Here is a 25,416-nt window from a genome sequence, read left to right on the forward strand (position 1 = left end):
TCTAAAGGTCGTTACCGTGTTTTCATCTGATATCCGAGGCTCTGTTTCAATTTCGTGAATCGTTATTGTTCACTAGGCTAGGTGATTAGCCTGCCGTAGCGTGAAGCGCGCCATCTATCGTCTAGTAGAGAGACGTCGTCTGTTTTTATTGTCTGTATCCGCCGCATAGAGGTGTTAGTTGCATTAGATGGATTATTTATTGTCAGTATTGTCAGACGATGACAGGTGTCAGGTGTTGGTGACAGGTGACATATGGTGTTTGTATTTCAGTATCGGGTTATTATTATTAGTATTATTAGGTTATATTATGTATTGTTTTATTTTGAACCTATAATATTTCATATTGGAGTTATTAAGGTAATATTTTTATATTAATTTTATACTAATATTAGATATTTCTTTTTTAGCTATATTGGTTCCGCTGTGGTGTAAAGGCAACGTATAGTTAATGCGGCACCCTTGGGATTTGAACCCACGCTCCCCCGGTTGTTTACATTTCTACATCTGAGTGCCTTACCACTCGGCTACCGGGGCCACAAAAAAATAATAGTTGATAAATTTCCATTACCACGTATGAAAGATACATATATTGAATATTATAGGAAGGGCAAAATTCTTTTAAGTGATCCGTTGGAACGTACCCCCATTTGGTCTTAATGTCTCACCAAATTCATTCTCAAGAATGATGTCATTACAATGTTTTACCTGCATTAGTAGTGGGATGTTTTGAAAAACATAATCTAAATAATCTTGAATCGATATTTTCAACATGTACAAGATATAATTTAAAATTAAATCCAGATAAGTGTCAATTTTTTGGAAAAGTAACGTATTTGGCACATAACTGCACTGATCAGGGAATCTATCCTCACGTAAGCCTTTATAAATTACTCGGAAATTTATTCGACATTTTGCAGAACTAGCAAAATCACTTAACAATGTAAGAAAAAAATTAGTTTTAAATTTACTAAGGAGGCTCAAAAATCATTTGAAAAATTAAAAAATTGTCTATTAAAAGCATCAATCCTTCACTATACTGACTTTACAAAAATATTTATAATTAGCATTAAATCAGGAAAACAACGGTTTATTATCACTCATTTCATTTGCGTCAAGATCCTTCACAAAAGGAGAAAGTAATAAATCAATGATAAAAAAAAAAATTAGCTGCAATACACTTTGCAATAAAATATTAATGTTCATACATTTATGGAATACATTTTATAATTAAAAGCGACCATCAACAATTTTCATACCTATTTTCATTAAAAAATCCTTCTTCAAGACATACAAGAATGAAATTAAATTTGGAAGAATACAATTTTGCAATATTGTAGGAAAATGTAGTAGCCAACATATCACATGCACATGATTCTACACATAAAGACAACTTCAATGACTAAAAAGGAAAATATTGCTATTAAACAGAGTGATCTCTGAGGAATTTATACTCCTGTAAAGATATGAAAATACAGATTGGAAAGTCTAAAATAAGATGCACAAAAGAAAGATAGGGTTCTTAGCAGTGTTGATTAGTGAAGTATACCTAAAGCGTTGCTCTGATTCTAAAATTAAAATAAAATAGTTAGCACTTATTGATAAAATTACCACCAAATTGAAAGTAATTATCCGGATTTAATATCTATAGTTTTCCTAATATTCCGATAGAAGTTGTCAAAAAACTGTGTAATGGTTAAATTTTAAAAAAAAATTTACATACAGTACAGTTTTAGCGGATTCTCAATTCTTAGCTCATTAGTTAATACAATACGCTTCTACATATTGCAGATTATTTTTTTTGAAGTGGATTAACTAATTTTTATATAAGCAAAGACAACTTATGCAATTTTGAGGGGAAAAATGAACATAGTTATATGTCAACTAGTCATGATGTGTCGTTCGCGAACGAACTAATCTTAAAGAACGAATCACTTCACTCAACTTAACTGATTAGTTCACTTCTTCAAAAATGAATCGTTCATTGTTCACTAAGAATTCCAATATTCTTTTTCAGTTATTAAAAAACAAAGTATATCTATAATATGTTGTTCAACTCGCTCCATTCGGTTAGTTTTCGTTTGCATTTTGCTTCCAAATTCATAAAATATTTCATTTTTATTTAGAAATAGATGGTAATAAGAGTTGTGTAGGCAAGAGAGAAACAAAATATTGTAAACAAACGAGTGTATCAAAAACATTGAACTGAAATAAAATTAATTTAAGTTAGGTAAAAATTTTTAGGTCTGAAGAAGAAAGGCCCACATACAACTGGGCCAAGAGTATTGTAGACAAGCGATTAAGCGAGAGGGTTGTGGCAACAAAACAACAGCGCTCCACAGAGGAATCACCTCGGGAAGCTAAAAAGCCAAGGCCACCGAACAAACCCTTGAACGCATCCCTTAGAGTGAATCCTGAAGGACCATCTTGTTGTCGCTATGGTTGATCAGGCGCAAGAAGATGGCAGGATCTCTGCTGAGAATTGGAGGAAAGTTGAAAGCCGATTAATGGCGGGCTTTCCTCAAATCATGAAGATTAATCCCGGCCTATATCCCCCGTGCATAGTCCAAGGTTGGTACCAGGGATTTGTCAAACTTGTGGCTTGTGCTGATGGCAGGTCTCTCGACCTGTACAAAAAAGCGATAGGAGTTTGGCCCGGGACTAGGCTCGCGGTCGTTGCGAAAGACCAAATCCCAAGAAGACGGCGGGCTCGAGCTTGGATTCCAGTTGAGCCGTCGAACACTAATACCATCCTAGAGATGATCAGATTAGGCAATCCCAACTTACGGACAGCCAACTGGCGGGTGGCAAAGTTGGAAGAGAGAAAGGGCGACTATCGGCAGGCCCTCATAATAATAAATAGGGAATCTTTGGCACCTCTGGAAAGTCAGAGATTTATCCTTAACTATGGGTTCTCCTCCATAACCCTTAAAGTGGATAAAACAGACACGAGAGTTGAGTGGGCTCTGGGCCGACGCCAATAGGGCTCCGGAGAAATCGTTTGGTCAGTCCCCGCTCTCATCAGAAGCAGAGATGCTGAATGAAGCGCAGCTGACAGACGATGACGTAATGCATCGTGATCTGGATCTGGAGGGATCTTTGTTGGACTTGGATCTGGACGAGGATGCAGATAAGACGCTGGTGGAGGTTAACGCAAGCAGTAATGCTTCGTGCAATTCAGATCAACCTCCACCACTCTAAAGCATTTTCGGCTGCGCTTCTTCTCCGCTTACAAATAGGTGGAGAAGATATAGTCCTGGTCCAGGAGCCCTGGATAGCGGGGAGAAAGATCTGCGGACTCAAGACGCCAGGATAAAAGCTGTTTTATAGCGCGGCAGTTCGAAGGTGAGGTCATTCATACTTATTAAAAATAACTTAAATGCTTTTCTACTACCTCTTTACAGTAATGAAGACTTGACTGCAGTCAGTCTCGAAGCTGGTGGTAGTATCTTCTGGTGAGCATCAGAATACCTGCCCTTCGACTTCCAGGGAGAGCTGCCACCCGAGAATTTGAAGGACATGGTGGAGAAGGCTCAATCTCTTCGAAGCGGATGCGCATCATGTAATCTGGGGAAGCTCGGGCACCAACATGAGAGGTGAGTCACTTTTAGAATTTATTTTAAGCACGAAGCTCACATTATGTAATAGAGGCTCAGAGCCCACTTTTATTACTAAAAATCGGCAGGATTATTACTAAAAATCGGCAGGTTATAGATATAACCGTTATATAGAAGTTGGTAACCAACCGAAACGCTCCCTTGATCTTCAGAAACCGCAAAAGGTCTGATTGGTGAAAATTCAGAGACTCGCTAAGCGACCTCCTGGTAGTGGGGTCCTACCTCGTCCTAGGACAAGTGAGGGCCATGATAGTATGGTCTGCACGCTCACCGACGCAATAAATGGCGTGTCTACCACCCTCTAGCGTGGCGTGTCCACTCACTCGGTTAAGAGGCAAAAGAAAGCCGCAATGATGGTCCGAACAGTTGAATGCTCTTCGGAAAAATGCAGAATTCGATTCAATAGAGCAAAGTTCAGCAGGGCATCATCTGATTGGAACGCATATAAGGATGACCTCAGAAAATACAAGCGTCAGCTGAGGAGGGCGCAACGATTTTCCTGGAGGGAGTTTTGCGGAAGGATTGGCAGGGTTGCGGAGGCATCTAGGCTAAGGGGGGTCCTGGCAGGTGACCCAGTCGCGCCGAGTTATATGCTGCCAGCTGACGGCTCCTGGACCAGCTCCGCTTCGGAGTCCTTGGAGCTGCTGCTGGATGCACACTTCCCAGAATCCTTGGGGGAGTCTGCTTTAAATGTCTGCGACAGCGAATCTTGTTCCTCAGAAGTGGTCACCGGGAGAGGAATTCTTTGGGCTATCCGCAACTTTCAGCCTTTGAAGTCGGCGGGCCGGAACAATATAGAAAATGCGGCAGAAGTCATCCTGCCCTGGCTGAAAATTATCTACGAATGCTGTATAGACCCAGCTCACATTCCAAAATCGTGGAATGTTTCCAGGGTCGTCTTCATTCCTAAAACTGGGAGGAGCTCTCACAGCTGCCCAAAGAATTTTAGACCAATTAGTCTAACATGGTTTCTACTAAAAATATTAGAAAAATTGATAGACGCATACATAGGGAGCAACCTTAACCCGAGGTAGGTGGTGGGTGCGGCACAACATGCGTATCGGAAGGGTAGGTCAGCGAAAGCGGCCCCACACTCCTTGATATACTACATTGAAGGGAATATGCTGTCGATCGGAACCAAGGGGCGGACGCAAAGGGGTGTGCTTTATCCTCTTCTCTGGAACCTGGTAATCAATCGGTTACTAGTACTCCTGGAGGGGAAGGGGTACAAGGTGGTCGCCTACGCAGATGACGTGGCAGTGGCCGTGCCTGGGAACCACCTCCATGCACTAAGCTATCTTTTAACCCTCAAAAGACGGAGCTAGTCATTTTCAGTAGGAGATGTAAGATCCCGAGCGTGGCTCCTCCGAAACTTGGCGGAATCGGCCTATCCTTCAGCAGGGAGGCTAGATTGCTGGAGCTTTTTCTGGATTCAAACCTGAACTGGAGACTTAACATCATGGAGAGAGTAACGAAAGCAACTATTGCGCTTTGCTCGGCCATCGGGAAGAGGTGGGGCCTGAAACCAAACATGGTTTATTGGTTGTACACCACGGTGGTGAGACCGGTTCTGATGTACGGAGTTTTGGTGTGGGGGCCGGCGCTCCGTACTTCCTTAAACCTGAAGTTAATCATCAGGGCTCAGAGGATGGCAATGTTGTGTGTTGGTGGAGCTATGCGCTCCACCCCTACACAGGCTCTTGAGATTCTCTTGCATCTGCTGCTGTTAGATAAACTGGGAGCCAGATGGCTGGGGAGTCTGAGGTGCGTCTTGGGGCCGCACCACAGTGGTCGTGTTGCCCCACGGACCACACTTCGATTCTTGCGGACTGGCGGCACTGGGTGGGGTCAATTGATTTGGTTTCTCCCGTGCTCTCATTCGTGAGGAATTTCGAGGCATCAGTCCTGCCGAGGCAAAGCTGGCGGGACGCGGTCAAGGATGGCTCCGTCCATTGCTACACGGATGGATCCAAACTTGATGGAAAGGTGGGTTCCTTCCGCCTGCCGGACCACTGCAGTGTCTTTCAAGCAGAGGTGGTCGCAATTGCGGAAGCTCTGCACCGGCTTGGTGAGCATGTAGTGTTCGTGGGCAGTGCTAGCATCTTCACGGAGAGCCAAGCCGCAAAAGGAGATCTCTTCTTGGTTGACCTCTTCTTGGGTTCCCGGACACAGTGTGATCTCAGGGAATTACAAGGTGGATGAGCTTGCGAGACATGGAACGACCCTCGGAATTCTACCTGAAAAGAAGAACGTTGGCATGCCTCTAAGCACTCACAAGCTGCTGCTACGCAGTGCGGCGATGGTACGTACCAATCTCAGATGGGCGAATGGAACTATGTGTAACGCGGTAAGGAAGTTGTGGCCAAAGCTAGACTTGCGTCGCGCGTCGCACTAGCGATCTAATATCTCTCCGACGGGAGGATATTGGCGCGATGATAGGTGTTTTAACTGGACACTGTCTGATTGGCGATCATGCCAGGAGGATGGGCCGCCCCGCAAATGATCTCTTTAGGAGCTGCTATGACGAGGAGGAAGGAGAAACGGTGACCCACCTGCTATGCTCGTGCCCGGCGTTGACGAACTCCAGGCAGAGATTTCTGGGGTCCCACTTTTGTGAGCAACCCACGGATCTAGCAACCTTGGCCGGTTTCTGAGGAACTCGAGCTAAGATTCTAGTGAGGGAGAGAGGGGGGATCTGACGGCATCACAACCTAACCTAACCTAGGTAAAAATTTTATTATTTTTATTTTGATAATAATAAAATTTATTTTTCATTTTATTAAAGTTAAAAATTTTAAAAATATTAAAAATATTATTAAAGGTAAAAAATTAAAATGTATGAAAGCAAAAGAGTTTGAACTTGCATGTACATGTAATACATAGAAGTAAAGTAATTTATAAAGAAAAAAAGATGTTTTAAATTTATTAAGATTGAAATAAAAAATTTAAAGATACTTTATTTATTTTATTTATTAATAATTATTAATTACAAATGCTTAACACTAAAAATTTAAAATATTTTCAAAAGTACATATTTACCTATTCACATCTTATGGCAACAAATGAAGTTTTCATGTCGGCTTTTTCTCCTCACTCCAAAATTATTCCCCAAACACTTCAAATGATGTTTACCCATTATTATAAAAAAAACTATTTTTTTTCGCAACTATTTAAATTTTTTTTAATATTATACGTCTTTTTTCAAATTTATTTTTATTATTTTTCAAAATTATATTATATAAATTATAATAATTTTTTTAAACACTTTTTTCCACTTCGCTTTTATAATATGAATACACTTTTTTTGCCACCTTGTACTGGAATAAGTTACAAAAATAAAACTCCCGCTTTTAAAATTCTTAATATTTTTTCCTACACTTTATATAGGAAAAAATAAATAACTCCCGCTTTTAAAAATATATTATAAACAGGTAGACATCTATTGCGTACTCTGTCCCTCACCCAAAAATTCTTATGTGTATAAAAATGAAAATAAGAAGGTATACTGCTTAACTCTTTTAGCTAAGGGAATTTTTTAAATATAAATATTGGTGAGTGGTTGCTTTAGTGTGATATAAATGAAGAGTCGAAGTACTTATTAATAGATATACTTGGTTAAAAAATATTACTGCATATACATTGGTAATTGATGTACATTTTATATTTTTCCTTATTTCTTTCTGTATCAATATTACACAATACAAATAAAATTGAACGATATACTAAATCCAATACTCACAAAAATCAACGATATACTCCTATATGGGATATTGATAAAAGAAAATGAGAAGTAAAATAAATGAAATTCTATACACACAAAAGTGACCGAATCAGTTGCTAATATAAATACAATACCAGTAAAATTGAACGATATACTAAATCCAATACAAATAAAAACGAACGATATCCTACCATATGCAATATTGATAAAAACAAATGAGAAGTAAAATAAGTGAAATTCCATAAACACAAAAGTGACCGAATCAGTTGTCAATATAAAACATATACAAGTAAAATTGAACGATATACTAAATCCAATACTCATCAAACCGAACGATATACTCCTATAATGCAATATTGATAAAAGCAAATAAAAAGTAAAATAAATGAAATACTATAAACACAAAAGTGATCCAAACAGTTGCCAATATAAATACAATACCAGTAAAATTGAACGATATACTAAATCAAATACAAATAAAAACGAACGATATACTCCTATATGGAAAATTGATAAAAGCAAATGAGAAGTGAAATAAATAAAAGGCTATACACATAAAAGTGACCGAATCAGTTGCCAACATAAATACAATATAAGTAAAATTGAACGATATAATAAATCCAATGCAAATAAAAACGAACGATATACTCCTATATGAAATATTGATAAAAGCAAATGAGAAGTAAAATAAATGAAATTCTTTACACACAAGTGACCGAATCAGTTGCCAATATAAGTAAAATACAAGTAAAATTGAAAGATATACTAGATCCAATACAAATAAAAACGAACGAGAACTGATCAAATATAAATAAAATTGACCGATTCACTAATATAAATGCAATACAAACAAAAGTGACCAAATTAAAAATCTACCCAAATAAAAAAATTGAAAGATTGGACTAGTTGATTCAAATTAAAAGCTACCTGTACGAAATAGCAAAAAGGAAGCATTTAACTGGGCTACCATATGTCTACCATATTCGCCCTGGCCAGCATGGTTTTCAGGGGGCAGGTCTGTTGTTACCAATTTGGTTGGGTTTGTCTCAGATAATTTTAATCTTATGGAGGAGGGTGATCAGGTCGATGTTATTTTTACGGATGTTAGTAAGGCCTTCGATACTATTCTGTATTAGGTTATACTGAGAAAACTGGCCAGCATGGGTTTTTCTCTTCCCAGCTTGATGTGGATCTACTCCTATTTGTCTTGCAAATTTTTTCAGGTTTCTTCCCGCTCTGCTCTTTCTGAAGTCTACTGTGCCGGTCGGGTATTCCGCAGGATAGCCATTTGGGTCCCATACTTTTTTTAGTTGCGACTAACGACGCTTTTGGTTCTGTTGTGTGTTCCGCGCTTTATAGTTTTGCAGATGTCGCCAAGATTGTAGGACGGTTCAATCAGAGGTTGATTGTCTAGAGTCGCAGAGGGATTTGGATTATTTTTGGGACTAGTGTGGGGTCAATAGCTTGGAACTTAACATTGGTATGTGTCGGCTCATGAGTTTTTAGCGAAGGAAGGAGTCTTCTGCTGTCCGCCATGACTATTGCCTTGGCTGGGTTTCGTAATGAGGGGGGTTAGAGAGTTTATGGATCCGTATGTTGCTAAGTATTTGTATATGTCCTTTGTTAGGCCAATTCTCGAGTATGATCATCAGGTTTTGGGCGCGCTTTCGTGTTGTGGATGTTTCTCGTATTGAATTTGTTCAGAAGAAATTTTTGCGTTTTGCTTTGAGGGGTTTGGGCTAGTCTGATCCTTTTAAGTTGCCATCGTACGAGACTAGGTTGATGTTAATTGATTTGCAGTCCTTGGGGGCACGTAAAGTTGTTGTTGACATAGTGTTTATCCATCATCTAGTATCGTGGGCCTTTGTGGCTCCTTCTTTGTTAGGACAGGTTTCTATTAATTCTAATTCTTCTTGGTCTAATTTAATTTTGTAGAATTATTTTCGTTTCTTCTTGTTCTTGTCTTTTTCTCGTCTTTATATACATATCTATATTATCTATATTACCTATTATAATGCCTGGTGATCAGTTTTTTTTTTATTCGTTATGGGTTTTTTATGGTTATTATTATTGTTGTGCTCGTCATTTATTTTACTTGCCCTTTTTCTCCTTCCTCTTTTTTCCTACATATTCCCCTCTTGTTCCCTCCCTTTCCTATAAATGAAGACGCCGTTGCTTGATAACTGATAGTTGTATAGTTGCGACTAGATGATGTTTTTATTTGCGACTGTAGGCGATATGCTTAATGCTTGATCTAAGCAAAGGATGTCTGATACAAGGAATAATAAATTTAAACTCAAATGCTTTAAAATTTTTATTTCATCAAATTTAAGAAATTAATTATAATTTCTTAGAAGAATTTTTTAAGTAAGTTTTAAATTTTTCGCTACGTTTTAAACTTTTTGGTTTATATAAGTAGAGACATTTTGTGCTTAAAAACTTATTACTAACTTACAAACCCATTACATACATATTCTTTTCTTTAAAATGTACCATAAACATGAATAGCCATATAGTTATAACCAAAAAACATCCAATTATATAATATACAGAACGGAAGTGAACGAAATGAACGATTAAACGAGATTTTATAATCGGTCAGTGAAAAAAAGTAGTTCGTTCAGAAAAAATCACTGAAATAAACGTTATTGCCCTTGACTATTTGACTGCATTGATTCGAAACACGGCTATTTTATATCCACTTCGCGTTACTTTTGAGACGGAGTTGGCAATTTAGCTTTTAAATAGACTGCCGATTTAATTATTATGCAATTTCAAAGTGGCCTAAATGTCAAAAATATGTTAACGAAAAGGATCTTGTTTGACAATGCGATGCATATTGCAGCAGGTGGTATCACTCCAATTGTGTCGCGATATTAAAGCAAATACACAAAAACACGGAAAATGTAATTAGTTCCAGAATTTGGTTTACCGAGTGTATACTCTTGAAGAAAAAACAATCTAAGAAAAAAATGGGACATAGGCTCGACAACATTGAAAATAACATTAAAACTAACAACAAAGTTGCATAGAGCATTTCGTTAAAGAATATATAAAAGCCCCAAGATATGTCAATTATAATGACCATGTTTCGGTTTTAATTGTAAAACTGAAAATGTTGAAGGTGGTAAAGCAATTTTTATAAAAAACGACATTGAGTTCAACACAATGGAAAAACTGGCTGTACTTGAACTAGTAAATAGCCCTCTAAAATTAAGAATTGCGACAGAATATATAACGAATATACATATGTGAAAAAATTAATGCAGTCAAATGAAAAATTAATATGGATACAATTGAAATGTCAACAGGGCGCATTATAAATGAAGTTTCCATTGATCAAGCCATGAGAGTAATTAGTTCCACTGAAACTTTGATTGACGAGATAAACTCCAACTTAGAGTTTCTATAATAATAATGAATATTCAATAAATACCCATTCAGCATTCACATGGAAGATATCGCAACATTCGACAATAAAATAAATGACAATAACAAAGATTAAAACCTCAAACGCTGAAAAATCTTTTGAAACTGTCAAAGCAGCTCTTGATGATATGATGATCGCGGAAGAAAATGAGCTAATTTCAATGATTATAGTTGCTAAGAACCAGTGCACCGTTGAAAAAACTTATAAAACACAAGGTCACACTTGGTTCAACAATCAGATATTAAGCTCCATGAAAAAAGTAATTACTGGTTTCAGAAAAGTAGACATAAACCGGAAAATCAAAACTTCAAAAAGGGGTTTAAAATGGCAGTTAACAATTTACATTACGAAATTACGGTCTAAGTACTAAAGAGGTTTAAGCAACAAAATTTTGAAAAGTAAATCCAAGTTTTGTTGGCTAGTGGTAACGGTTTGGAATATAATAAACAAAGAACTTGTGAACAAGCATACTATTAAAAGCGAGTCGATAAATGAAATTAAGGAGAATAGCTTGCTTATCACTGACAAATATGAAATAAGTAATTACTTTAACAAATATTTCACAACGGTCTGCGCAAAATTGGCAAACAATCTAATTTAAATTGGTAAACAATCTTGTATTTGTTAAAATATTTGAGAAAATTTCTTAAAATAAAATTTTTTAATTTCTTCAATTCAGTTACATTTCTACCTTCTCCATATAATTTGTTTTATGATAAATCGTTTCAAGGTCATACTTGAATTGCATTATACAGACGCAAATACTCCGCCGTAAAATATTACCAAAAGTGCTCAATAAATCTAATTAAAACCAAAATATTTGGTCATAAAAATATTACTTTATTGACCTAAAAATAACGAATATAAAGTAAATGTAATAACAATCTTATATAAGTACTAACCTAGATATAAGGTTACATACTTAAGTTACAAATTAGAAATACTTAAGGAGGAAGCATCTTTGTTTCTATCTCGCTTACACTCCTAAAAAAGTGTACCTTGAACAAAAACGTAGTAAAGTCAAAAACGTCAGATAAATTTGCTTTGCTTGAAATTAATATTAAATGTCAGATGTTTTTTTTTTTAGAAGATTACACGCCGCTATATTAAAAGTAAACAAAGAAGATTTTGTTATTTTATTTATAAATAATAATTTGTAAATGAAAATTCATAAAATACAAGAATATTATTTTATAAAACTTATAAAATTACAACAAATGAAAAAAATCTGATGTGGTCAGCACATAACCGACCGCATTGTGTATTGTCTAGTTCAGTGGTCGGCAAACTTTTTTGGTCGTGGGTAAAATTGGTCAAAAATCAGATTTTTTTAAACTCATAGCGGGTCAGCGGCAATTTTATAAAAAAGCAATTAAAAAGAATAGTTAAACGAAAAGTTAATTCATTTATTATATATTAAAATAAATAGAAACATAACAGAAATAAATTCAATACACATATAATAAAAATAAATCAAAAAATAACAAAACCAATATTTAATATTATAAGTTCAAAATCAGTGACTTCCATGATGCTGTGCTGTTGCAGTTAATTTGGACAAGTTTGGTTCATATGTTGATACCTTAAGTCGGACACATTCATCAGAATGCTCCGTAGTCAAACTACTCCTGTTTTTATTTAATATATACTTCATTTGTGAAAATGTTTGTTCACAATTATAACTTGATCCAAATGCAGATAAAAGAGCAAATGCAACTTTTTTTAGGCATGTAAACTTTGTTGGAAGAGATGCCCAGCATGTGGATATTATATCAAGATGATTGTCTTCAGTTTTTTCTAAATCGCGACGTAAAGTTTCAAATTTATCAGTCCATAAAGTGAAACTTTTCAAATCAATCAGTTCTAAGCTGAAATTGGTGATTTCGAGGAACTCAAAATATTGTAATTCTAAAATAGTTTCATCAACTACATCCGGCTTCGTTATAAACGTAAACATTGGGCCGTGCGTTTTCAAAGTTTGAAATCAATTTTCAAATTCGTCTTTCATGCTATTAATATAAGACTCAAATGTCTTTACGTCGGAATCATCAATAGTGCCTTTTTCTTCTTGACTTTTAAGATGTAAGAAATAGTTAAACTTACGAGTTTTTACATCTGTTTCAAATAAAACTATTTTTGAGCAAAAACTCTTCCATTCTTCAAATAATTTTAAAATTGTATGACCGTTACCTTGAAGTCGTTTGTTGAATTCATTATAATGGTTCATTATATCCGTTAAGAACAAAAGTTTTAAGAACCATTTCTTATCATCAAGTTCGGGATAATTTTCTCCGATTTCAACCAGAAATATTTGTATTGCATCAAAGCAATCTATAAATCTATTATAAGTACCTTCCCTCTGCTTAACCAACGAACTTCAGAGTGCAACAGCAAACAATTTTTTTTCAATTTTTTGTTATTTTTCTTACATAGATTTGGAAAGTTACTTTAAAAACTCGAAGCGGGTAACATAAAATCATGCTTCGGGTCACTCCGTGACCCGCGGGTCATAGTTTGCCGGGTGCTGGTCTAGTTAAATGAAAGTGTTACAGAATATTATAAAAATGTCTGTTAAATACTTCTTTCCAATTTTTAGGACATTAGTAAGCTTATAGTTAACATACTTAGAAAAATGTAAATTTGGCTCTTAGTAGAGTTTCGCTTTGTGCTAACCGAATTCCCTGAAATGCTCGCCAGTTAGTTTCGGTAACAACCAGAACTCAAATATCAAATTTAAAGAAATTCCATCAATTTGTTCTGTGGATATGGTGAAAAATGTAAAATCGGCCCGCAAATCAGTTCTCGAGTCCTGATCTTTCCAAAAAAGTTATATGTTCGTTAGTATGAGGAATTCATATATGAAATTTCAATGAAATCGGTTGATTATTTCTTTTTATATACACAAAAGTGTATGTTTGGCCCGTAGTAAACGTCTAGTTGCCGATGCCTGATTTCTTCCAAAACATACGAATTTTTGTGGACGGTCGAGCTGAGCTTATATATAAAATTTCAAGTAAATCGGTTGAATATTTTCTTCAAAATGTTCAAAAATGTAAAACAGGTCCGCTAAAAAGTGCAGTTCCCGAGGCCTGATATATACCAAAAGTTGATCGATCCACGCCATGGTGGAAACAAATTTACATATAAAATTTCATCAAAATCGGTTCAGCCGAACTTGAGATACACGCGTGCACACACAGACCGACAGACCGACAGACCGACAGACGGACAGACCGACAGACCGACAGACGGACAGACCGACAGACCGACAGGTTGCTAAAAATAGTTTATTTACACTTCCCTACTATGGAGAAGTACGTTCCCACCGAAAACTCGATATGCAAAATTTGTTGCCATCACATAACCTACCTATTGTTTATACAATACGGTCGGTAAATAGAGAAACATTTGTTTAAAAAGAAAAAAGTGTATAGTTGTAAATTGTCATTCCGATTTCCAAAAACAATTACTTTTTTTACAACACGTGAATATTTTTCATTTCAATAATTAAAAGAAATATTTATTCAATAGTGATTTAAGTATCCCGGCGGATTGAGCTACGAAATATCCGCAGTAAGATATGCTTGTGATAAGAGTCCACTAAAATCCAATAGAAGTTTAATAAGAGTCCACTAAAATCCAGGCGCGACGGACTCACTATGAGCGGCACTATAGTCTGCGACTGATTCTTGAGGGACGTCAGAAACTGTATGTGCTACCTTGAACGAGAGAAGAAAACTCCGAAATAGAACAAAAAACATGCAATAAACAAAACACAAGGATAGTATACTAAAGGTGATAATCCAGTAATGCAGGAAGTTCGGAAGCTCTTCTCCACACTTTTGGTAGGCTGCTCTCATGGATTCTAGTGGAGACCACTTACTGCATAGTAGATCGGCGTTGATGGACCCACTTAGAAGGAGATCGGAGGTTATGCGATCACCCCCATCGGTAACTGCTGACGAAAATGACAGAGTTAAGGATGATGACTCTGAGAAAAACTCCAATAAGTCTGCAGAAAAAAAAATAAAAACCCAAGGGTAATATGAGAAACCATCTTATACTGGAGAGTAAATGGATACTCCATCCAGTGTGAGCCAGAGGATATAAAAAAAGAGCTCACTAGCAACGGCTTTAAATGTCTAGATGTTGTAAATAAAATCAAAAGGAAAGCAGAAAATGGAAAATATATTTCAATAAAACTTCCGCTCTTTATGTTATCTTTTGACCATTCGGAAGAGATAACCAAAATCTATAAACAGTAAATGAGAGTAAAAATAGAAGCTCTTAGAAACAGCAAGTCAATTCCGCAATGCAAAAGATACCACAGATTTGGACACACACGAAAGTTTTGCCAAAGAGAAGCTAAATGTGTAAAATGTGCTTGTAATCATATGCAGCAGAGTGCAACAAGAAGGATAATTTTCAGCCCAAATGTGCGAACTGCAATGAGGCGCACCCTGCTAGCTATCGAGGTTGTTTGGTTGCAAAAAAATTGCAAAAAAGAATAAAACCAAACAAAATCAAGTTAAATTTAATGAGCAAAGAGCTCCAAAAATAGCCAGAATAACGACACCTGGCAAAGTGTTAAAGGGAGTATCGTATTCACAGGCGCTTCAGAAGGAAACAGAATATAAGAATGATAAGGAACCTGATAATAAAACTCCACAAATAAAAATAACTCACGCAGACATTATGCAAATGATGCATAGTATGTTGATTAGAATTGACAAGATCTTTAAAGGATTATTAAAAATAGAAAATAGATACTCTGAAATGTATACGGGGACACCAAAGAAATTTAGAAAAGATGTACGTAAATGAGATACGTATAGTAACTTGGAATGCTAATAGTGTTCTTAATAAGAAACGAGAATTGAAGATTTTTCTCAAAACGAGAAATATAGATATTTATTTGCTGTCGGAGGATCATTTGACATATAATACGGGCCTTAAAATAAAAGGTTATGATTGCTATAAAGTGGTACATCCCAGCAATCAGCCGAGAGGAGGTAATGCAATATAAATAAAAGAAAGTATAGAACGTAATAAAGAATTCAAGATAGAGACAACTGAAATTCAGCATATTGCGATTAAAGTTAAGTCTACTAAACACGACTTTAGTGTTGGTGCTGTATATTATCCACCAAATTAAAATTGCATTAAGAAAAATACTTTTAAAGATCTCCTGTACAAACATGGACATAGATATCTAATAGGAGGTGACTATAATATCAAACATACAGATTGGGCTTCTAGAATCGCCTCAAATAGAGGAAGAGAGCTAAGAAAATTAAAACAATCCCTCTTTTCTACTAATTATTAAGAGCTATTCGAGAACTAGGTTGTTGCTGATCACTCTACTGGCACTCCTACTTATTGGTCTCCTGACACTAACAAGATTCCTGATGTTATTGACTTTTTTATAACTAAAAAATATCAGAAAACTTATAAGCCTTGAAGATAATTATGATTTTAATTCAGATTATTCTGCTGTCATATTTAAACTAAATGAAAAAGTAACTAAAACACTAATTAAACCCACTTTGACAAATAGCACCACAGTTTGGGCGAGCTTTAAGTACGAAATAATAAACAATATTGACGTAAATATTAATTCACAATCGAAACAACAATTACAGCTTGAGTTAGGAGGATTTATTAAAATCATACAAAAAGCTGGATGGAACAATATAAAAATTTCAAAGTACAAACCGACAACAAATATCTATCCTAAATAAATAACGGATTTAATAGGTGAAATGAGAAGGGATAGACGTATAAAGCAACGTTCGAGTCACCCTGATGATAAAACTAATTTAGGTCGGCAACATATGAAAATTATATTAAGAACTTGTCAAATACAAAGGACATTGACAAAGGATTATTATGGAAGGCGGCAAAGAGCAAAAGGAGACCGATTAAGCACATTCCGTCATTGATAAAAGCAAATGGCTGTTCGGCGAGGTGAGACATAGAGAAAGCCGATTTATTTGCTGATCACTTAGAAAGCATATTCACACCAAACGGAATTACATCAGAAGTGAGTTTAGTGGAACCTATGGCAAATAAAGCAAGCTCCACTTATTCAAGTAGAAATTCCGAAAGAGATAAGATCCCTGAAGTTAACAAAATCGCCATTAGTGCAGACAAGGTATTGCAACATTTGACGAAAATCATGAATGCAGGCCCATTTCACTGTTATTAAGGAGATTGAAGCCAATAAAAGAAAATAGGGGTCTCATATCAAACCATCAGTTTGGCTTTAGAATAAAACCATTATACAATAGACCAGGTCCATAGAATAACTAAAATATAGCTTAGAAAATAAAGAAATCTGTTCTTCTATATTTCTAGACGTAGCACAGGTATTCAGCAAGATGTGGCTTAAGGGCCTTATATTTAAGTTAGGACAAATGATAGCATCCAGTTTGTAGCAATTTTATTTTCTTATTTAGCTGATAGATTATTTAGAATTAAACAAGATGCTGAATACTCCACGCTAAGAGAAAAGAGGCAGGTGTGCCTCAAGGCAGTATATTGGGCCCAACGTTATACTTGCTTCACACGAGTGATCTACCACAAATCGAAAATACTACAGTAGCAACTTTTGCTACTAATCGCAAAATAGTGAATCCACCACAAATTAACGTAAATGGAACGAACATAGTAATCCATATCTCAGCAAAATACCTAGGAATGACTTTAGATGTCAAGCTAAGGTGGAAAGAGCATATAAAAAAGAAACGCATAGAATTAGAAAATAAAAATATAGAAAATCATTGGCTCCTAAGTCGCAAGTCCAATTTTGCAATTGATAATAATATATTGATTTATAACCAAATCATTAAAGCAATATGGCTATATGGCATTTAACTGTGTGGTTAAGCCGAGAAGACTCACATTAACAAAATTCAAACCTTCCAAAATAAAGTTCTACGAGGCATGGTAGATGCGCCATGGTATATGCGTAACAGTGACATCCACAAGGGCTTAGGAATTCCTTTGGTTGTAGATAAAATTAGGAGTTATGATAGAAAGCATAGAGCTCGTTTAGCACAGCATGTAAACACAGAAGCAGCTCAGCTTCTAGACAATGGCGTTATGACACAAAGAGTTAAACGAACAAGACCTTTTGATTTAAAACAAAATACCAATTTCTTTATGGAAGGTGTTTAATTCCTGTAGGGAAAGACCAAGTAAGCGCAAAGGTTATAGTAGTTCTGCAGAACCAATTTTATCCGTTCAGAGTATAGGTGACTTTTAGGGTAGGAGACACGCCCTTCCCACTGTCTGAGGAAAAAGTCTGGTAGTGCCGTTCTTTTTCGTCTTTCGGTATTTTTTTTCACGTAATAGAACTAAAAAAAATAGTGCTTTAAATAATCCATAATTTGTAATTTTATTAAGTTTGTAATTTTGCAAAAACATTTGTTTCTGTTTTGTTGTAAATTAATATGACTTTGGATAACATAATTTTATCTGGGCCGGATTTAAGCACAATGAGTTTGTGTTTGATAAAATATAGCATACCAACAAATATTTTAAATTATCTTTTTTTTGTATAATTTTAGTTTTCCTAGAAATGATGAAATGAAATATATTTCTTTTATAGAGTAAGGGTTTGATTACCAAAAAAATACATGAAGATGTTCTGATGCCATTGAATTCAGAAAGAAAAATAAAATTTCAGCGTGAATTATTTATACTCTAAAATATTTTGTCTTAGAAGGAATTAGTATATGAAGCTCAATTAATGAATAAGGAAGAATATGACAACATACCATCATATTAATTAAAGTTGGTTAAAAATTAAACTGTTTTAGAGTCATTAAAATTTATATTTATTTATATATATTGCTATTAATATTGTTTAGAGTTGTTCAAGGAAATTGTCAAACAAAGCTGATTATATAAGAAATCATATGAGTTATAAAAATTAAACAAAATATGTTCATTTTCGAGCGTCATAAAATATTGTGATATTAAAATACTTATAAATATTTGGAATTTATAAAATAAATCTATTCAAAGAGAAAAGAAAAATAAGTTTTGTTTTTTTTTTTCACAGATATAAAGATGAAATAATTTTTTTAAATATTTTTGAACTTTTACTTTAAACAAAAATTTTAACTTATGAAGGATAAGTTATAAATTACACATATTTTATAGTAGAGGTCAGACAAGAAAATAAAATAAATACGCTCCTGTTTTGACTTTGACAATGCTCGAAACAAAGGAAAAAACAACTAGAAACAATTTGGCTTCATCGTTTTTTCAAGATGCTCCTTCCTTTAATATTTGTAATTCGTTGTAAAGTTAGTTAATAATTAGTAAAAAAGAGGGATTGTTTTAATTTTTAATTTAAAATTTAATTCCGTATGTGATATATCTTATAAAATTATGTCATTCAAAGTAACTTTAATTTGAAACCAAACAAGAACAAATGTTTTTTTTGGAAAATTAAATAATATTAAATTTTTTAAAATTTTTGATGTACTATTATATATTTTAAATTTTAAAAAATTTAATAATGCTTTAACAGGATTTATAATATATTAAGTTATTTAATGATTTATAATTATATCGATGTGAAAACATCGATAGTTTCGCCACAGTATCAGTATTGCTATTTATAGTTCATCACTAAGTTAGAAAGTTCTATTAATTTTACTGCTATTATTACAAAATTTTTACAATAATTATTAGGTATTCAATTTTAAATGAAAATTAATTGACATATGGGTATACAAGCATGTACATACAGAATTACACATGTAATATATTAGAATACAAAATAAGAAAATTAATTTTATATTTTTTATTATTTTAGTAATATTTTTGAAGTTTTGTTGACCGATTAAAACTAAAAAAAACTTGCAACTCAAGAACTAAAAGGGAATTAACTACAAATTTGCAAAATGCAATAACTTACTATTTTTATAATATCAAAATAAGTGAAATATTACAAATGTCGCTTTATAAGCCTCGTGGTACATTCGCAAGGGCAATTTTTGAAAAGGTTCATAATGATCAATATTTGGATGAATATGATACCAGAATGGTATATACATATGCAATATAATAATTTAATTTCTGGTAACATAATTAATTTTCAGTGGTACAAAATTTCAACTAGACTGCCGGATTACTTTCAAAGTAAGTTTGTATTTTTAGAGTGTCCGGATGAAATAACCGTAAATTGGTTGGAGAAAGCAAAAATGTTATCAGCCAATATTTGGATTCAGTTATGGCATACTGTGGCTAGAGTATTTTTAGGTTTTTTCATGACACAAACTGATATAAACGGCTTCCTAAAACGGGGATCAATGTTTATTTTGTCAGAAAAACAATTTTCAAATTTATTACAAATTGGGGGTTTTTACCCCCCAAATTTTGCAGAATATAAAACTGTAAGTAAATAGTGCTTTCTACAATTTAATAAATTTCCACTTTATGTTTAGGTTGACATATTAGACATTGGAGCAGGCGATGGAAAGATTACAATTCGACTGGCCAATTCAATAGCTAATATGTTTAATAACTCTTCTAACATACGAATATATGCAACTGAAACGAGTTGGACTATGAGAAATCGTTTATCCGAAAGACAATTTATTGTTATAAACCAAATAAAAGACGTCGCTAATATACCACTGATATCTTGTTTGAATGTATTAGATCGGTGTATAGATCCTTTTAAACTTTTGAAAGATATTTATGATGTACTAGCACCTAATGGCAGAGTTTTAGTTGCGTTAGTTCTTCCATATCAGCATTACTGTGAATTTAGTAAGTTATTCTTTCAAATAACTGCATAATATATATTTTCCTATGAAACTTAAATAGCTTGGATAATTTCAAATATTTTTAGATACTTCACATATGCCGCTCCAACCTTTGTTGAATCATTGGCCAAGTAAAGCAAGGAAGCTTTCCTTTGAAACTGAAGCTATATTATTTTTTGAGACCTTAGAAAATTTTGGCTTTAAGTTAGAAGCATGGACCAAGGCGCCATATTTATGTGAAGGAGATTTAAGACAATCGTTTTACTGGTTAACTGACCTTGTAGCCGTTTTATCGAAGAAAATTAGTTAGGTAATTAGAGAAAGGGTAACAATTGTTCCAGTTTTTATGGGAAGTCCTTGTCACTGCTGGACATCGGAAACTGTGAATGCTAATCCAATTATTTATTTTATTTGAAATTTGTTTTACTACGTTTAAGATTTACATAACATTCTTCAAATTTTGTTTTTAAAAGTTTTACGGTAATTTTACTTGTCTAATTTATTCTACATATTACATAAAAATCAAGAATTTTTTTTTAGAAAATTCTAATACAAAAAATTATTTTATTTCAAATTGACATACAGTGTTGGGGTCATTAAAATATAGAAAGGGATAAATATTTATTAAAATAGGGGGAAATTTTTTTAATGTACACTAAATAGAAAAAGGATGCGTACATTGAGCGTTCCTATATGTTTTTCTTTAAAAAAAGATCAATTATATTGCTTAGAAATTTCATTTTTTTTTAATGATTTTTATAGAATTTAACATTTTATTTACAAAAACAAAACAAAAACAAAAGTCTATATGAAAAACGAGCACAAAAAGTCTACGTACAGTATATGATTTTCAGAAGAGAGCTCCCAGAAATGTACTCTCAGCTGAGTTTGTAAGAACTAGATGTTACACAACATTGGCAGTTGAAAATTATTCAAAAATGTTTTACATGACCTCAAAGGTAAAATAAATATCCGTAACAGAAAGGGTAATGATATTAAGCTTCTGGAAAGAGGGTAAAAATTTTACAGAAATAGGCAAAGTCATAAAGAGAAGACACTCTTCTGTACAAAAAGTAATAATTTTAAAGAAACAGGTTCTTTAGTCTCTAAGCCCCGTTCTGGTTGCCCATCTAAATTGACGCCTAAGGAGAAATGCGATATAGTCAAAAGTGTAAAAGTGAATCCAAAATTGACGGCTTCTGAAATTGCAAAAAATATTAAATTTAAATTTTAAAAAGCTCTTGCGCTAATACTCGTACTATGCAAAACTCTCAAAAAGGCTGCTTCTAAAGGCTGACTGGTACGTAGAAAGACATTAATATATAGTCGTGAAAAGACATATTCGTATGTCTCTTAGCTTCTAAGGGAAAGTTTTATTTTCGGATGAACGTAAATTTTGCATTTTTGGAATCAAAGGACGTCAGTTGATGTGGAGGAAATGTGAAAGCGCGCTTAAAAAAATTCACTTCCAACAGTAAAACATGGGGGAGTTGCGGTAATAATTTTGGGGTGTATGGCAGCTAGTGGGGTAGGAGTCTTAAAGTTTATAAAATTAATTATGAGAATTATCAAAAGAGAATAATTGAGATATTGACAGAAAATTTAAAGAATAGTGTTGAGAAATTAGGTCTTCAGGCAGAATATTGCTTTGAGCATGAAAATGACCCTAATCATACCGCTGAAATTGTGAAGCTGTGGCTATTGTATAATGTCAGAAAGCAGGTGCATACATCACCCCAATCTCCTGACCACAATCCTATAGAATATTTTGGGATTTATTAGAGTATAAGATCCGTAAACAAAAGAGGTTTTCGTTTATGCACGCTGCACTGAAGGTCCTAAATTAGAACTAAAATTTCTAAGTTGCAGCGTTGAACATTATGCGAAAATTTTAGCTAAGTTTCTTTTTAATTACACAGTCTAAAAATTCTGAAACTAATAATCTGTGGTTCGAAAATAACAGAAACGACATTGTACTCTTCTCTGTATCCCAGTACTCTTCGGTGCAAAATAAGAGAATTTTAACAAGATTTGAAAACTTAAAGAAAACTTACTTTAAAAACCCTTCTTAATTTGTTTAAAAATTCAGATGCTGTATGCAGACTTTTTCTGCTCGTTTTTGGTATGACATTTTGTTTTTGTTTGTTTTTTTGTGGTTTTTTTTTCTTATAAAATGAAATGTTATATTTTGAAATGTTAAATTCTATAAAAATCATTAAAAAAAATTAAAATTTCTAAACAATATAATTGATCTTTTTTTAAAGCAAAATATATAGGAACACTCAGTGTACGCCGACTTTTTCTACTAAGTGTATGTATTTTCAAATCCATACACAATTTTAAAATACCTTTATAAAGCAAACGGTTTTCGAGTTTGATTTTTAAAACCTCTGCTGCTATAGAAAGAAAAAACTAACAAACCTTTGATATAAAAGACAGCGGTTACACATCAAACAAAGTTTGATGATTTCATTTGATTGTATGAAGATTTGATGAAAATTTGATTGGTAAAGGTCCAATCAAATCAAGCAAAATCAAACAAAAAAAGAGCTTAAATTAAGAAAAATCAAGCTTCTATTTTAATCGTTTGATTTAAATTTAAAATTACAGATTGACAATCAGTATTGGGATTGATGAAGATTGACCATATAAACATCATCAATCTATCACTTTCATCAAACTATTAACTGACGAAAAAATAGATATTGGTTCTATATTCTAATAATTTTTGGTAGGAATAAAATAAAAAGTGATGTAAACACAAGTTTTTGTTTTGCTATTTGTTATTTAATAGTGGAGTAGCAGTTTTTAAATTTTAAGTACATATAGAAAGATGCAATGCAAAAGTAAATTATAATACATTTTCTTTAATCTCAATCATCATTGTAAATCTTTGACCGACACCGGCCTTAAATTAGTGATTGCTTTCCAAGGAGTGCTGTAATTTAACGTTGCAATTGGTTTCTATTTAAAAATATTTTTTTTTTAAATGTGCATACACCGTTAAATTTTAAATTTTTCCCGTAGTACTGACATTTGAACAAGTAAAAACGTTTCAGTCGGTATAAACCGATTGAATTATACCCTGCACCTTTCGTTATTGTGTAGCAATTACTCGAACCTGCAAAATCATTCTATAGAAAATTCACGGATATGTCTGACCTATAATTGGACATCCGACTGCCAAGTTTCATGAATCTGACTATTATTTTTCCAAATATTTAAAGTTAGCTTTTTGAGTTGCATGGCAAGTACCTGAACCTGTCAAGCAATTCCACTAAAACTTCACAAATATATCTGATCTGATACTTGGACACACAACTGCAAAATTCATGAATCTGACTTTATTATTTTTTAAAATATTTAGAATTAGCTTTTGGGCTTGCATGGGAGCTGCTCGAACCTGTCAAGCAATTCCATCAAAACTTCAGAAATATGTCTGACATATAATTGGACACACGACTGCCAAGTCTCTTGAATCTGACTTATTATTTTTCCAAATATTTAAAATAAGCTTTTAGACTTGTATGGGAGCTACTCGAACCTGTCAAGCAATTCCACCAAAACTTCAGAAACATATGTGACCTATAACTCGACAAATAACTGCCAAGTTTCATGAATCTGACTTTATTATTTTTCCAAATATTTCAAATTAGCTTCTGGAGTTGTACGGCAGGTACCCGAACCTGTCAAGCAATTCCTGTAAAACTTCAGAAATATATTTGACCTATAATTGGACACATGACTGTCAAGTTTCATGAATCTGACTTTATTATTTTGCCGAATATAAAAAATTTGCTGTTGGAGTTGTATGGCAGCCACCCGAACCGGGGCAGCTATCCTATTATAATTTTTAGACCATATGTAGAATATAATTGGACACATGTATACAAAATTTTATATTTATAGCTTTATTAGTTTTTGAAATATTTAAAATAAACTCTCGGAGTTGTATGGCAGCTACCCGAACCCGTTGTCCGAATTAGTCCAATAACAATAGGGTTCGTCCTTGGCACAAAAGAAAAAACTTGTGAAAGTTTGGTGTCGATTGCATTATTCGTTTTTGAGTTATCGTGCGATCGGACGGACGGACGGACGGACGGACGGACGGACGGACATGTCTAAATCGACGCAGAATTTTACGCTGAGCAAGAATATATATATATGTCCATACCGCAGATGACTCCTTCAAGTAGTTACAAACTCCATACCAAAGTTAATATACCCTTCACGAAGTGCAGGGTATAAAAATTACTAATGTTATATTTTCAATTCCGTTTGTAGTATGTACATACTTGTTTCAATTCAATTCATAAAATTACATTTGTAGTAAAAATTCATGTGAAATTTGATGTTGTTGCAATAGCAATATAAAAAATTTAAATAAACATTTTAACAGTTGAAATAAAATAGAGTTTCAAGGAAGAAGAATTATTTGGTATTTCGTATCTCGTTTTTTCCTAAAACGTATACAAAATTTATTCACTTGACACTTTGTTTTTGAAAATGAAATATTCAGTCGACAAATTGAAAAAAAATGCAAAAATCCAATTAAAAAAATGAGCAATCTTATTGGAAAAGTGAAACATGTAAGGATAATGGATAGCATCCATTAGATCTTTCCATACTGAGAATTCTTATTTGAAAATGAATAAAAAGTGAGTGTTTTGACTCTGGCTTAATTTAGCCAGGGTGTTTCTAAGCTTATAATAATTTTTTGAAAATAGGACACGGAAAATTACTTGTATACAAATAAAATAAAAAAAATGAATTATAATTCGACAACTAATTATATTTAATACCAACAATTTTATGTTCGATCGATTCGACGGTGTTTTTGCGAATGGAATATTTTAGAATTTAAGA

General features: G+C 33.8%; 1 protein-coding gene across 4 annotated transcripts; it reads left to right on the forward strand.

Annotated features, from left to right (window-relative positions):
- The first annotated feature begins 287 nt into the window (after positions 1–287).
- Positions 288–21,126, forward strand: LOC129614890 (protein-L-histidine N-pros-methyltransferase). Of its 4 annotated transcripts, XM_055529848.1 has the most exons (7): positions 288–357; positions 408–3,342; positions 3,402–3,593; positions 19,596–19,826; positions 19,882–20,175; positions 20,227–20,554; positions 20,637–21,126. In XM_055529848.1, exons 4-7 carry the CDS (start codon positions 19,734–19,736, stop codon positions 20,858–20,860), a joined length of 939 nt encoding a protein of 312 aa, XP_055385823.1. In that variant the 5' UTR covers positions 288–357; positions 408–3,342; positions 3,402–3,593; positions 19,596–19,733; the 3' UTR covers positions 20,861–21,126. The 4 variants fall into 4 exon arrangements, with proteins under 4 accessions (XP_055385823.1, XP_055385822.1, XP_055385821.1 ...); XM_055529847.1 differs by lacking the exons at positions 288–357; positions 408–3,342; positions 3,402–3,593 and adding an exon at positions 19,389–19,519; XM_055529846.1 differs by lacking the exons at positions 288–357; positions 408–3,342; positions 3,402–3,593 and adding an exon at positions 19,415–19,539.
- Positions 21,127–25,416: the final 4,290 nt, after the last annotated feature.

Source organism: Condylostylus longicornis, unplaced genomic scaffold (genome assembly GCF_029603195.1).
Source record: "Condylostylus longicornis isolate FDR11 unplaced genomic scaffold, ASM2960319v2 ptg000125l, whole genome shotgun sequence".
NCBI classification, from domain to species: domain Eukaryota; kingdom Metazoa; phylum Arthropoda; class Insecta; order Diptera; family Dolichopodidae; genus Condylostylus; species Condylostylus longicornis.